General features: G+C 38.3%; 1 protein-coding gene across 10 annotated transcripts in view; it reads left to right on the top strand.

Moving 5' to 3' along the window:
* PLEKHA7 (pleckstrin homology domain containing A7) overlaps nt 1-16,311 on the top strand; it is a 160,307-nt gene that overhangs the window by 83,033 nt on the left and 60,963 nt on the right. For 7 of the 10 annotated variants that reach the window (XM_056353193.1, XM_056353194.1, XM_056353192.1 and 4 more), the window contains one exon: nt 9,473-9,556. The exons of the other annotated variants lie outside the window; for them this stretch is intronic. In XM_056353193.1, the coding sequence (XP_056209168.1) occupies nt 9,473-9,556 (84 nt within the window). The remainder of the gene's footprint in view (nt 1-9,472; nt 9,557-16,311) is intronic. 10 annotated transcript variants of the gene reach the window in all.

Below are 16,311 nucleotides of genomic sequence, written 5' to 3'. Positions count from 1 at the left end.
ATATATACGCCAGTAAACACAAACGGCCAACCCACAAGAAGAGGTGGGAATTGTGGTTTCTTTGGTATTAAATGGTACTTCAGCGAATACGGTGATCCTTGTTTATTCTTCAACCTGGTGTCCGAAGGGGATGAGGTTTGTAGGATGACGGTCAGTGCCTCAGCAACACTGGGAAGCAGCGGAGGAACGTGGGTAGGGCTAGAGAGGGACTGAGACAGACCCATGCATGTTTTACATAACCTCAGCTACAGGAAAGGCTTTGGTTGGAACATGTGCCCTATTAGATAAAAAGCACATAACCACAGGAACCCAGGCTGTGTAAATTCTTTTCTTTCATGGAATGTTTCTTAGTAGAATGTAAATGGACTTTGGATTTGATTATTTGGCGAAGTTAATTCACGGTGTTATTAAAGGTTGAAGGCAGAAACCAGGTTTTAATGCTTTTTTGAGCTTTTCTTCCTCAATGTTGTGGAGTTTTTACATTATTGTGTTAGCAGGATCTGTTCTGTAAAACTTTTTTGGTGGTTTTGGGTTTTGGTTGTGGTTTTTTGGCTTTGTAGTAGAAACAGGAACTATACCTAGCCATACGATTGTAGGACAGTTTGGTTTGGGTCTCTAGTGAAACCTCCTGCTCAAAGTGGGGTCAGTGGTGAGGTCAGACTGGGTTGCTCAGGTCTTCCTCTGCTCTAGTGTTCAAAACCTCCAAGGATGGAGACTGCACAACCTCTCTCAGCAGCCTTCCGGTGCTTTAATTTATTTACCATCTTTATTTACCATCTTCGTATCCTCAAGGTGAAAAACCTTCTCCTGCGTGCAGTCTGAAGCACTCTCTTGTTTCAGTTTACACCCGCTCTCTCCTGTACTGCTGTGATGCACCACTCTGAAGAGCCTTCTTGATTACCTCCTTGCAGGAGGCTGTTGGCAGGTCACCCTGAAGCTGTCGTTTCCCGAGACAGAGCAAGGCCAGCTCCCTCAGCCGCTCCGCACCGTCTTGGTGCTCCTCGCCGTCTTGGTGCTCCTCCACTGAACGCACTCCAGTTTGTTGATGCCTTTCCTGTATGAGGAGGTCCAAAACTGGATGCAGTATTTTATACTGTAGCCCTGAGAGAATTTGATGGATACTGGCTATTTCTGTTCTGGACAGTTGTGATTTTATAAGAAAGCAGTCCTTGATTAAAATTTCATTCCCGTGGTATAGGTTGTAGATAAAGCAGTTCCATTTTATGGAAAGGGGAAAAGGGCAATGTGTTTCCACATTGTCTGAGGGCACACACAGCAACCCAGCAAGATCTCAGTCTGCAATATTGTCCTCTGATAATCACTTTTTCATATTATGCATTAAATTCAATAAATAATAAATCAGAAGTGCTTTTGTCTTAAGAAGTTGAAATCTGTCTTCAACATTAAAAAGCCAATGAAAAGAAAACGTTTTGAGGTTATATAGCTGACATGGCAGAGGAATAAAATTCCTGAAAACTTTTATTCGGTTTTTGTAGCTGTTATATGAAATTATTTCAGCTTTCTACACTGTATGGCCTACTACTTAGGTGAAAGCTGGGTGCTGGAAAACTTGTGTTTGCTTTCGTATTTAGAACAATGTGGATCATGTCTATTATTGTGTGAGCCCTTGCATCAAAGTAAAATATCTTCAAATAGAACTGGTGAGGGTTTTCAGCCTCCACTGGTAAATTTAGATGCTATGCATATGACCGTCTCTTTCATTTTAAGCAGTTCTGTTATGGCTTAGAAGTTGAGATATATATTTTTGTGTAAAGCTTCACTTAAAATACTTTTTCCAAAACAGTATGCTTATATGGCAATGCTTGTTGGATGGCTTCCTCACTAAACTCTTTAAATTGTGATTGACACTGGAATTTAATGGTATGCTACTTTTACGCAGGGTGTTTTAATCATATTACTTAGTGATATCACCACTTTATTTTTTTATTAGAAAATGAATTTATTAATTTGGTTTATGTATCAGATCCAGAAGAAATAAATAATGTGATGTTGCTCTCTACATGTTGTTTTCTTGTGGCAGTCTACATGGTTGTCTTGTGTGAAAGACTGCAGGGCAAATGCTGCTTTATGTGCAGTACAGAGTAGAGTAGTGAAAAAAAGTTAAGTTGCTGCTTTCCTTGTTACACCAATGATCCCCAATGGAAAAACAAATACACACAGACATCACCCCCCTCCATACTTCCAAAAATCTTTGGTTAAAAAAACCTACTTGCCTTCTACGTGAGCCTCTGTCTTTGGAGTTTCTGCATCTAATCGGACTGTTGGGACCATTTGTCACAACCATTTAATCCTATAGGAGCCAGAGTTATCCAAATAATTGCAGAAATACCTGTGACAGCATTAGAGATGAGAGGATGCGTGTGTGTGTATGTATGATGTCCCAGGTATATGTGTGTGTGCATATATATGAATACATTTATATACATTGGCATACAATATATGTGTGTGTATATATGTATATCACCAATACATGCTTTTAACTATTGGATATACTCCTGTTTCCATTTCGGACTTTCGTTTTGGCTTAGATGTACACCTGATACATGTAAGGAATGTACAGTTGGTTGAGTCTGCTGTTCACGTTGTGACATGAGTGACATTTCATTGCGACTAAATAGTTAAGATTGTTTTTGTTACGTAGCAAAGTTCCAAATTAATTTAGATAGTTTTGAAGGTACTACATTTTATTTTGGAGGTTTATGGAGAATCATGACTATCTCAAATACTTCAGTGGGAAAGAAAGGAACAGTCTTGAGTTCCAAGCCTGAATTAAGGTGAAGTGATACAATAATGACATCTTTTACCTTTCTAATTTTATTTTGCTGTGATCAGAGATTTTTTCTTTATTTTAATTTTCAGGTTTGAAGGCAGGGACTGCAGAAGTAAGGAAATAGTCAAATTCACTTTTCAGGAATGTCCTCCTCTCTAAGGATTTCCTTGTCTTCAAAACTTTAACATGCTTTTTTCCCTTAATTTCACGTTACTTGGTTGTGGATTTTGTGAGCTAATAAAATCCTGATAGTGTCTCATGATATGCATCAAAAGGATTTGTGAATCAGCTGTTGATTTCAGCCTGTATTTAACCAGAGAAGTCTGTGATGATCCTGGGATGATAGTGTTTACCTGTTCTTTTAATGACTGAAAATATCTGTAGTGATTCTGTGGCATTTTCCTTATTAGCTTATCACTGATTTATTAAGTCTGTTCTTAAAAGGATGTTCATTAACAACAAAATCTTTCCTGCCAATATTACTGTTGGACAGTATAAATTGTCTTTGGTAGTTCACTAAAATGCAGGGGGGGGGGGGGGGGGGGGAACGACGACACACGGACGGGACGGGGGGACGGAAGACTGTTCCAAAGAAACTTACAGTTCTCTTTTAACCTGATTAGTGAGCTACACAGAAGGAAAGACACTAGATGAGAGCATGACTCTTGGTTTGCTCTTTGTTTCAGACTTGTCTTGCCTGCAAGCTTTTACAAGGAAAAGCAAAACTATGATACAATCTGATGTCATGCCAGCAGTCCCCTTAGGTGTCTTTTATAAGTACAGGTTCTTGCCTGCGACTGAAATCAGTCAACACATAACTGCTCAAGATAGTTACAGATTTGTATTCTCACTAAATAACTAAATGTTTGTAAATTCTCAGGGTGATAGCCTAAGGAGGGTATGAGATCTGAGAGAATCCCTTTTATTCTGTGACTCTTATGCAGTAATTCATAGGTTAAGATGCTAAATAAACTGTATGAAGGGGTGAAATTTTGACCTTATGAAAGTCTACCAGACACTGATTACGGTGGAGCAAGGATTGTACCTCTGCTCTGATGAGCCACTCTACTGTTTTAAACGGCGAATAATGTTCAATACCTTGAAAAGATGGGATTTTGTGTCTGTCCAGCTTGTAGTGGGTGCTGTTGCTTGTGTAATGTGATTAGTTGGTATTGTTCCTAATTCTTCCAATTTATGTCTGTTACACTGAATTTTTCGTCCAGTAATATTATTTGCAGAACTTTGATGGCACTGATTTTCTTGGACTATTCAGTCTTTCTAACCGATTTTAAAAGCTAATATCTAAAAATACTCAGAAGGCAATGCTGAAATAATTTTGAAGCTACTAATGTATTTCAGAAATGTGTTATGAAATAAAGCAAACTATGGCTGTGTGCCTGGTTAGATAGAAGCACTTTCTTCTTTTGGAGTAACAACTTGCTGGCTGAAAAGCAGCTCTTCACTGTGTGAGGAGTTCTGTCAGTTGCACCCACACCAGTAACGCCCATAGCGGTGTGGGTGCTGAGCCGTAACTATCATCACCATTTGGGGTAGTCAACATCCAGACGTTTGTGCTTATCTGGTCTTGCAGGTAAGCATAAAGCAGTCTGCCTACATGGAAAATAAATGCTGTAGAAATGGCTTGTAATAGTTTATGGGACAATAATTTATTGTCCAATGACAACATGACTTTTTCTTGATACTTACACATTTTTTGTTAATGTGATGTAGACTCAGTCAGTAGTTGATGCACACATTTCAAGTTTCATCTGCCTGGGCATTTAAATTACTCCAGAGGCAATCTATAAACTTGTTTGTCTTCGAATGAAAGGTCATCAGCATCAGTCATGTCCAAAAGTTAATTATTAAAACTTGGCATTGACTCGAATACGAAATGAACTGCAAGGAAAAATAAAAAATATAAATGAAGTCATGTTTATTATGAGTTCTGCAAAAGGATCCATGCAGGCAAAAGTGCCTGCTGGTGTCAATTATACTATAGGATTGGAGACTGGATTGCAATTGTGTGGGTTTCCCGTATTTAAATGACTTAACTTTCATCATACTATAGGTTAGGTTAGTGCAAATGGTAGGCAATGTTAAATTTGCAGACTTGCTTAATCAATACCTGAGAAATGTTTTAGGCTGCTCTTCTGTTCAGATGGCGAGCAGTAAGGTGCTACCAAAGGATAGAGGTGTCTGCACTCCCACCCAGCAGGATCATAAACAACATCTAGTCTGTAAAGATACTGGTTCCATGCCCCCCACCCTGAATTTGGGGCCAACTTAAAATTTACTTTAGATGCTCAAGCAGCATGCTTTAAGATGTGGCTAATGTTGGCCAGATACATTAACATTGCTTACATGAAGGACGTGAGTTTTTCTAAACTGCTGTGGTACGTCGGTCCTGAGACAGTTGGTGACTATCAGTTCTTATGTTTGTAAATGTTGTGTACGCAGGCTGTGAAGTGGTAGAGTTTGTGTTGCTGTATCTAATTACAAAGAACCAGTGTTTGAACTGTGATTCTGTTATGAAAAGTTTGAGTCTTAACTATTACAAACCAACAGCAACCTTTTGGAAAGCAGTGTTCGGTAACTTTGAAATTCAGAATTACTTTTAACAGCCTATAGTGTAATTTAGTGATGATAGTGGTGGTAGGTGCTAATGAGTATAATTTTTTTGTGTGGATTTTTCATGTTTTCATACTGGCTTTGGTGGATCTGTTGATTAGTAATTATACAAATTCAGAGTAATACAGAACTGTTAAATTTAAAAGATGATAGCTAGGGGAAAATGCCATAATTTATCACACTGAAAATTCATAATATTACTAGAAAGAGTTAGCCTGGCGTTTCAAATATGTGGTGTTGTACTAATGCAAGTTATATGGTGTTCAGAATGCACATGGTGAAGAAGCATCATAAACCTTTACCAGTTTAGCTGGGGGGATTAAGTCTTTAGTGAAGAAAGGGGCGTGAAGAGTGAAGCAGCGTATCGTGTCCTTTTATTAAGGCTCATTTATTGTGTCTGGTTTACATGGTAGATTTCTGGACAATAGAAACACATTCGGCAGTTGCTGTTTGGAGGAAATAATGTGATTAACTACCAGTAGGTTTGGGTAGCTGGTGTGGCTGGAGCACAGCTGTGCCAGGTCTTTTCTTAGTCTGTGCTTGGAAAGGTAGGAGAAACTGCAAAAAGTTTACTAGATCACTCTCACTGGTGACATTACTGTTCTTATTGCTGTGTAAACAGGTATTACTGTTAAGCAAATTTTTAAAGGACATGAGAACAACAATAACAAGAAATTGTGATCTAAATCTAAAAATCTAATGTTACAATTTCTCTCATTCTAAACAAAACAAGGTGCTGCTGATATTCTTGGAATACATCTATTTAAATACTTGGAAAGCTTCAAAGGTATTGTAAGAGTGAAATTATATTTGCAGAGAAAGACGGAGGGAGCGACAGAGACTGAGGGAACAGAATAATTTAGGTTGGAAAGAACTCCTCAACCCCATCAGATCCAGCTCTTCCTGTTCAGAGTCAAGCCAGCTTCAAAGCTGGAACCAACTTAAAAAGTTGGATTCAGTTGCTCAGGGCCTTATCTGGCCACATTTTGGATGTTTCCAAGGATGGAGATTGCACAGCCTTGCTAGGCCACCTCTTCCAATGTTTGACTGCCCTCATTGTGGACAAAAATCTCCCTGCTATCTAATTCCTTGTTGCAAGGCATTAGCCATCTGTTGTATAGGTTGTTTTGAATAGTATTGCTTATTCTTAATGAGTCCTATGAGGCAAAACACTTAAACTCTCACTTTTCAAATTCAAATAAACCCCTGTGTTCTGCTAAACTAATTGTCAGTGGCAGTGTTTTCATTGCTGTCTTCCCAGTCAAATCCATGAATCTGCAGATCTGCAGAAAGTTTTGGGTTTGTGTGCCTTCGCCTTGTCTGCAAAAATACCATCTGCATTTGATGTGGTAACGGAACTATCCTTCTGTTTCTCTGCTCTTACTATTCTAAGTGCAAACCTTGTCCCAAAATGCAATTGCGCAGACATTTGAGAAGTGTTTACTTTCCAGCTGAAACTTTTGTTATTGACAAGTATCATTTAGTATATTAGTAATGGACTTGCTCATTAATTAAAGCAAAATGACTCATTCACCTTCTGAAGGCCTGGTGAATCTATTCCATGGGAAATAATAAAAGTGCTGGTGTGCTATAACGGGTAACTTGATTTCCTAAATAACCCTAGAGCGCTTCTGGAATATAGTCCTTTTCCTTAAGTCTTAATTGTAGCGTGAGTTACTAATGACTAAAAGCCTGCAGATGAGAGCCTGTTGTCAGTCTGCCCCTGGAGAATAAAGCTGACAAGGTGCTTTCATTTTTAAAGCTGAGAGTGTATCTTTTTTGTTAGTAGTTCTGCCCTAAGTATCAAAGATTCAAATCAGGACCGAAGCAGTCTGTTTAAAGACTTCTAGCTTAAACGGGACTGTGAGACAAACATGGAATTTAATTCGTACTGTTATAATTGATTTATTATTTTCTTTGAAAACATCTGCAAGTTCCTGTTCCTTCCTTTGGATGCATACCCAAAATTAGAATAGAAACGCATGTAGAAGTGCTGCTTTAGAAAACGATACTCTTGGCCTTTTGCGAGAGGTCATGGTTGCCTTGTAGGTGTTAGCGCTGCCGGCTTACTGGAAATGCTTTCTGCTGTTCTATGGTTTCATGAGAAAACTGAAGAGCTAGAAACTGCAAAGGTACGTCATGAACCCACCTCTAGCAGAGGGCAGTTCCCACCAGCTTAGGGCGCGAATGCTGTCGCTGGTGCCATGGGGTACTTGGTAGCCTAATACATTGTTCACAGTTCTTAATGGCTGTAGGGCTAGAATTCTTGTAATAGAGGAGGCTGGAAGAAGTCTTTTGGTATAACATAAGTTGCCACAGCTTTCAGCTTATCATTGAAGATGTTCATCGTGTTGGTCCCTTACGACGTGACTTCTGTGTCACAAGGTGTACTGGAAAAGGGGCGAAAAGTTTGTAACACAGAAACCATCCTCTGCTGCTGATGGTCCAAGCAGACCTAGTGTGAGCAATTTGTGGGATTGGTTGTGGGGGTTTTGTGTTCTTGTTTTTGGGAGAGTCGGGTTATTTCTTTGTTTGCTTGGGGGTTCTTTGTTTGTTGTCATTTTTTTAAATCAAGGCATGTCCTGAGCTATTTACATTTGACTATTATGGCTGCATGAGCTGTTTGATTTTTAGCTGTCCTTTATAGAAAAAGTATTATCTCAAAGTATTTCTTCACTTTGAAACCCCAAAGTATTTCTTTATGCCTTAGTTTGTTCCTTGGGGGACATCCTGCTGTGCTGGACAATTGGGTCAAATCTGTAAGACATGAAATCACTGGGCATTATGGGAAGAAAAACCCCAAATCTTCTTTAAAACAAAAAAAGTTGAAGTGTCCCATTTTTAGCTCTTTGAGGTATAATTCATTTAAAAGCCTTATTATTTTGGTTTTCTGTTTATCCTCAAAATGTGTTAATATTTTGCTGCATTTGATGGGAATTCTAGTTTGGATGTTGTTTACCTACCTATTGTTAGCTAAACCCATAGAAATTCAGAACCTTAAGTAAGTGAACTCTTGGTTCATTCCTCTCCCTTAACTCTAAGGCTCCCTAACAGCGTGTCAACCACAATCTTTCTAATTCTGAAGTAAAATTTCAATTTCTCATTTCTTTAAAATTAAATATTTTTATAGATTGATTCTTTGGACAGGGCTGCAGAATAAAGGGCTTCATAGGTATGAGACTATAGAAATTGTCTTGTGTTTTCTATACAATTGATTGCAATGATTGACTTTGGGGAGGAGGGAAGACTACCAGTTTTATCTTGAAATAAGCTTTCTTTGCTCCGTATTTTTGCATTGTATGAGTACAGTTACACAGATAGATAAAATAATTGTCTTTAATGGATAGCAGTATTTCACAGAGGGTAGCAAAACATCTAGATAGTGCCCTGAGGCAAAAATTGAAAGAAAATCCCAATTTTAATTCAACTCAGATGAAATACTAAATTATGTTGTTTTATATAGGCCATGCAACTGCACAACTAAGGTTATATGTGATCCTCTGCATGGAGATGTATAGAAAAATCATGGAAAAAGTACCATAATAGAGGGGGGCAAAAAGCACGCAACAAATGGCGTCCATGAAATCTCTCTGATCTCATTAAATATTACAAAATGTGTAAAATGTTGCCCAGCAACTCTTTTAAACTACATTATTAGTTCCGTTCTGTGAAATGTACAGAGATAGAAATCAATAATTTATGTTGTGTAGTTTCTACGTTTAAATAATCTGGTAACAGTCAGTTGTAAATAATCATATATTCAAGCGTGTCTCCCTAACTAAGGATTGCAACTAGTTTACTTTTAAAACATTAACCTGCTTAATAATTAAATGGTACAGTGTGCTGTTGGCAAAGTCAACAATAATGCAGGAGGGACTGAAAACATTCCTGGCTGGAGAAGTACCTCAGATACATGTTTCATTTCTGGAGTAGCAGCAGTGAAGCATCATCAATTTAAACAGTTCTGACTTCTAGAGATCATAGATATATTTGACTGAGTTTAGCAATATTAATTTCTTTTTTCTTTTTTTCTTTTTTTTTTCCTTTCAGCCATAATCAGCAGACCACGTCATTTAGACATCCTGTGACAGGACAGGTTTCTCCAGAAAATATTGAATTTATTTTGCGAGAAGAGTAAGTAGTTTTATACCCATGTCAAGAGACCTACAACCGTTAACACATTTACCTCCAGTAGTTTAGCAAAAATGTTATTGGGATGGTTTATGCTTTAAAATTTACTTCTCATTGTGATAGGATGGTTTTGATTCTAGCACTGTGTTCCGTGTTAGGGCTTGAGAGAAAATCTTTACCAAATCTTTAAAAAAATCCCCCAAAACCCAAACCCACACACAACAAAAAGCCCCCCAAAACAACACCCCAAAATAAACAGAGAAGAAAGGAAATATAAATAGGATACTTAAACAATCATGCTTTAGCCTGATATAAATATCAGATATACAGAACATAAATATAAAATGTCTTTAGAGCAAACTGGAAGGTTTGTACTGAAATTTAAATACACAAAATATTACTAGTTTCTATTGCAATTCCTTGATTTTCTTACATGTTAGATTTTCTACACTCCCTCTCTTGGGTTGGTATTGTATTAAAAAAAAGTTGATTAGGCGTTCTTCAGTTTATTCTAGAGAAGTAGAATCATATATATCAGTTTCCAGCATATTTTATCTTGATGGATTTAAAAAAAAGAAGAAGAAATAATATATGTGTTCAAACTGATGTCTCTGGGCACGTCTTTGCTATCGGTTTGGATCCCTGTAGGGTGTAACTGCTCCTGACACCCTTGCTGCATGCGAGATTGCTCCTGGAATCCCTTCTGTAACGGGGTGACTGGATAGCTTCCCTAGACAGGCTGCAGGAGAACGTTCTACGTCACTGCTAAAGCCACTCCAAAGGGCAAGAGGAGGAGGACAGCACCAGCCAGCCTTTCCTTTTCCGGGTCTTCCAGTGCTGCAGGCAGCCTCTAGCCCTTCGTGCATTGCAGAGGCTGGGCATCATGCTGTCACAGCCTGGATGCAGTGGTTTGTGTGGCTGCCCACGCGATTCTGAACACTTTATGTTTCAAATATGTGATGTTTAACTCACTTTGCATTTAATTTAAAGCAGTGTAGCATTAGGAAAAGTGAGGCCCAGAGAAACACCTTGCGAGAGCCCCAGGGGACTGAGGCTTTTCTAACAGTGTCTTCCATTGGGGACTTGCAGGGGAAAGGAGAAGTCGAGCACGCAGGGTACAGCCCTCTGCTCAGTGCTCTTCAAATGGTTTAAAAAACCAACCAACCAACCAACCAACCAACCAAACCCAACAGTAGCAACACAACCCCAACAAAACCTGACTGAGCAACAACCCGCCCCCACAAGCCCAAAGCAAATCCAGTGGCACCAGCTGAGAATCACACGGAGTAGAATGTTGGCCATAGTTTGCAGCGTGTGGGTGAGGCCAGTGATGAGGCACAGAGACCGTGGGATGGCTGCTGAGCTGGAAGGCACCCAGGCTGTGGTAGGTGGCTTGCTGCTGGGGACGGGGCTGCTCCTTACAGCTGTGCAACAAGCTGCTCCAGGTCATTTACCGAGGAGAACAGGTACCTTGCAATGGAGCGAATCGCAAAGACAGTCTGGACACTGTACACCTGTGTTCCGACTTCCATCTGTTAGTTGATTTTAAATTAATCTGTTGTAACGGTTCCATTAATTTGATATAAAGAAAATGTGTACATTGTGTAAGGGACAATGGGTGTTTGGATAGAGCTCCTTGGAGTGCCTCCCTGGGTTAGTCACGCTTCCCTGGGCTGTGTCTGGTTTTGTAATCGTGGTAGCAGATAAAAATTAAAATCAGAACTGAAGAACAACTTGCTGGTGGCACACAGCTTTGGTGAACTTTTGTGTATGTATAGAAACTTTTTTGGAGGAGGAAGGTGTTTATTTGGAGGGCAATCAGGTGAACGGGCTTAACTTGTCATCGCTAGACTTCCTTTAGGCTGAGATGGTATCAAAAGCTGGAAAAATCTTACAATGTAGTGGAATTAAGAGAGACAAGTTTTTTTTTATTCTAAAAGAAGAGGGAATGGCTAGAGGGATAGAGAGGAGTGTGTGTTTGTGGTGACTACTCAGGAAACAGTCTCTGCAAAAACATTTTTATGAGTTTTTTATTATTGGCCTGAAGTGCAAAGTGTTTTTCAAATTAGATGTTTTGAATATATCAGTTAAAATGGCTTTAAAGATGTCATTTTCAAATGTGTGTGCGCTCTGGTTTCCTTAGTTTTGTACCACTTTGATGTGGCAGTGTGGGTTTTACACAGATGCTGCTCACCACAGTCATAATCTGAGTTCTGTGAAATGATGCTGTCGACGTCCGTGGATATCTGCTGAAATCAGAGGAGCTGTGAGCACTTCCCTGGCCTTTGGCCTGAGAATTGTAACGGGACTGTGCTATGTATTCAGTTCTTTTCCCTCAAGCATCAGGGATTTGTATGGAATCGGTGTTGTTGATCGTGTATTAGTTTGGAATTAGTGTTGCACCTCATGACTTGCAGTGAAATGAATGGGCCGCAGTTGGAAGGATAGCCTCTGGATTCGTAGGGTCTCTGGAAATTTCCCATCCTGGGATCCTTTTGACCAAGAGCACTTTTTTTCTATAGCTGAAGAAGTAGTAGCACTCTTAAGGGTTTCATTAAAGGCAATTTGTTCTTCGGTGCTGTTGTGATGTGATTTATTACTTACGGGTTGATTTTAATTTAAGATTAGGGCCAAAGGCAGGAGTTGTCACCAGATGTTGACTGGGAGCTGGCGGGGAGACGTAAGCACAAACTTGTTCAGGCTGCCACAAACATATCTATTAAAAGGACACATTTAACATCAGAAGAGTAATTTACAGTAATCTAAAAATGATGGATGTACGGGCTGCTCCGGCCCTTTCCCATCCAGGAAGCAATGTTCTGGAAAGAAGATTTGAAAAGAAATTTTGGAAAATTATGTCGATAAATGGTGTAATCCTACCTTGATTATGAGTCAGTTGTGAACCAGGTTCCCTTGCCTTGCTTTTGATCAGATGAGAAGTGGATACTTTCAGTAGAAGGCTGGGACTGTATTTCACTAGCGTTTTCCCAAGCCTTTTCCCCTTTTAAACAATATCATGTCAGTTTTACTTTTTAAGCTGAAATCTGATTTCCTCAACTCCATTGTAACTGAAGGATAAAACCAAAAAGTATTGCATGGAACCTGTAACTTTTGAATTATGTTATCTTCTGATCCATATGCTATTCTTCCTAAAGGTGGTATTCTTTAGACTTTTAGAATATTTTTTTTTTGAGAAATAGTGATTGATCATCCTTATTTCCTAATGCATTCTTAGCTGTCAAATCCTCACCTCTTATTCTGTTTTTCCAAGAACAGCAATTTGGTCGCTTAGTGTGTGGGACGTATCTTCTACCTTTCACTAGCCCTGCTTGAGAGCTAGCTCTTCTGTATGATGCTTTTAGATTCATCTTTTTCCTGATGGAGTGATTGATTATAGGTGAATACAGTATTTGGTGTATGAGCTTGTTGTTTTTTATAATAATTTAATTGTACTTTTTCTTCTCTGTCCTTTGTTAAGAACTCTTAATATACTTTGGCTGCTACTACTCATTGTGCTAAGATTTAAAAATATCCTTTCCCTCAGATTACCAGTGTTGTTTTGAGTGATAAAAGCTGCGGAGATGTTTTTCATTTCTTCCTCCTTTGAATTCATTTTCTGCTGTTGACACTGAATTAAGTTTGGCATCTGATCACATGGTTACTCATCTCTGAAGATTATTTTTCTGTCTGTTCGTGTCAGCATTTCAGGTTTTGTCCAGAATAATTTTTGTCCTCTGTTGATTTGGTCACCTCACAGTTTTCAGGATCACTTCTAAATAATTTGAGCATCTTGGCTGTATGGGACGCCTCTCTGTAGCCTCCCTCTAGTTCACAACTGTTTCTTGATTTCTGTGCTTTACTTTCATGTTTTTAATAAACCCTTAATCCACAAAGAGACCAGGATCTAGTTTAACCACATCATTATACAGGCATTTGTCTGAAAAATCTATTATAGTATTACTTAGGATAGATGTACGCAATGTTTAGATTTCTTCTTTCTTTTCTTTTATTAAATAACTGTTCTTTAAATAATTGTATACAGAAAGAAGGTGGCACTTACAGCCATGTATCTGATTGTCTGTGTTGCTAAACACTAGTAGTTGTGTATTAGCAGCTTAACAATATATTTGTGATAGTAGTATGTTTGCAAATGAAAAGATAGTACTTTAAAGTTAAAAAAGATAAAACCTGAACATAAATGTAGAAATACAGGGTGGAAAAAAAATACATAGTGTGCTTAATCCAGTGAATTACCCTCTTTTTTTGCCTATTTTTTTGTGCAACTGACAAAGCCTTGCATCATCTCTAGGGAGAGAGCCATCTTATTTTGTCTATTGCATTTGGTTACTATAGCAGCAAAAATACTAGGCGGAGAGAAAGGAGGAAACCCAAACAACTCCAAAATAAATATCTGCCATGTTTGCATGTATAGAAATACTAGGACAGTGGATTATTATTTTTTTTTTAATCTAGCTAAGTAGGAGATTTGTTAATATTAAAACTACATTGACATGATGTTATTGAGTTGTATTTGGTTCCAACAAAATAAACTTTTTAAGTTGCTGGTGTGAACGTGGACCTTCTAAATCAAGTAATCTTTATGATCCTTTAGAGAAAAAAATGTATTCTCCTGTGAGTATTGCATTTTCAATATGGGGTACTGGTGTAATCATCTTGTTGTTGTTCTTCAGTGGTTTTTGGTTTTCTTTAATAAACCAAATATTCGCCATGTAACTCTCTTAGATGGTTAATGTGATTTCTGTAGACATACTAGCACTGTTTAAGTAAAGCAGGGAGTTGCTTGACAGGAGATGCTATATAGAGTGTTATTTTCAAGTTTTTAAAAAGATTTACAAGGGACTGGAGCTCCAAATGTACATACGGCAATTCTGCATGTGTGCGTGCACTCTTGGGGGAGGCAGTAAGAGAATTATCCTCAAAATAGGCAAAAAATAGCACTCATGAAGTCAGAACAGGAATAACAGATATTATCAAACGTCTTTGATAACAGTGGTTTTGAACTAATGTTTCTGAATGCACAGAGTTAATGCTATAGTCACTTTTAAAGATGAATCTGCATTAACTCCATTAACATGCAGGTGTGTTTCAGGTAATTCTGAATATTTCAGTTTGCTTTTCAAACCAAACTGAGAGTATTAATTAGCTCTTAAGAGACTTACATACTTGATGCTCTGATTTCATGCAACAAATCTATTATATCCTTTAAATACGATATACAAATACTTACAATAATTTTCAGTTTTGTTTGGTGTTTTCTGTTACATCTCAGGTACAGAAAGTGTGGATCACCAGTGTTTGCTGCCAAAGATTATTTTTTTTTAGGAGAGTAATCATGTATTTTCTCTTTTGATGGACTTACTGTCTCTTCTGCTGGCTTTTCAAGTTCTTCTACGTGGCAACAACTTCACATTAAAAAAAAATTCTTGTGAATTTGAAGTTTGTCATTAATCTTGGTACTACTAGAGAAGAAAAGTTTGTTTTATTGGCAGTGATCGCTTTCAGGAGCAAGTAGAAGAGGAATCGCTAAATGGCCATGTTATAAATGCTTAGAAATTCCATGTTGATCATTCTGTATTGCATGATAATTTTCTGATACTGATGGTCTTGTTTTAACATATAAAACTTATCTTCCTCTGTAGTTCTTCTAAATTCTTTTATTAACTGCAGTACATTTACCCTACTGTGAAACAGTGTCTTGTGGGATAGTGAAAATCTCTTGCATCTGAGTTGAATTCATAGATTAAAACCATTCCTCTGGGGTTATTTCTCTTTCCATATTAATGTTTTCATTGGAAAAATTGATTCCAGTTTTTCGAAACTCAAATTTTATTTTTCATTTTTGTCTTTCCTGAGAAAGTTAGTTCTCTATGAAATAGCTACTTTAATAAATGAAGAAATTGAATCTCATCAGGTTACCTATGGCCTGGAAAGCCTAAAGATTTTCTGGACATGTACGTTACGTGCTCTTTCCCCTCCAGTCCACCTCCTCCTTTCCCCTCTCCTCGCCCCAGTGAATGTCTGGACCATGTTGTGCAACTCTCCTACAGTATTCAAGTCAATAGTTCACGGTGTGGACATTGTAGAGAACCTAAACTCCAAGGGAGGAAATTTTGTGTCTTCCAAAGCCAAACATTTTCCTTGGATGTGTTTTGTTTTCATACTTTTGTGACTCATTTCTAGTGGCCTTCTTAATGATACTTAAGGAAGCAGTGTAGAAGACTTTGACATCTCTGTTAGTGTTCCTCTGCCATTGAAATACCTACTCTCAGTTTAGTTGCCTTGAGCAGGGACATGAAACCATTTTGCTAACTAAGTATTAGGAAGAAGCAAGTAAGATGCGGGCACGTTGTAAGTCTGCATTTTCTACCTGTTTTGAAAGTATTAGACTGGGAAGGGAACAAGTGAGAACAGAGTCAAAAGGCAGTAATTAAACTGGCTGGTCAACAGAAAAAGCTTAGTCAGGCAGCGTTGTGTATGGGATGTGTCTTAATCTGCTCTGTGCTGAAATGTGATGTTCCTAAAGCTGATTGAATGCTCAGGTAGGATACCTGCTCCATAAGTAAGGCAAATTGACTCAAACTGAGATGATGAAGCTCTCATGCATTAAAGGCTGGCCAGGGATTTGAGGAACTTGCTGTAGTTTGTTCTCGTATCTTGGACCTGAGTTTACATATGAAAGATAGAAAGAAGGGTTTTAGGCCAGATAAGCAAGGCATAAAGGAAATAGGATCAAAGCT

Source organism: Falco biarmicus, chromosome 10 (genome assembly GCF_023638135.1).
Source record: "Falco biarmicus isolate bFalBia1 chromosome 10, bFalBia1.pri, whole genome shotgun sequence".
In the NCBI taxonomy this organism is placed as follows: domain Eukaryota; kingdom Metazoa; phylum Chordata; class Aves; order Falconiformes; family Falconidae; genus Falco; species Falco biarmicus.
This window is presented reverse-complemented; position numbering and strand designations above follow the sequence as displayed.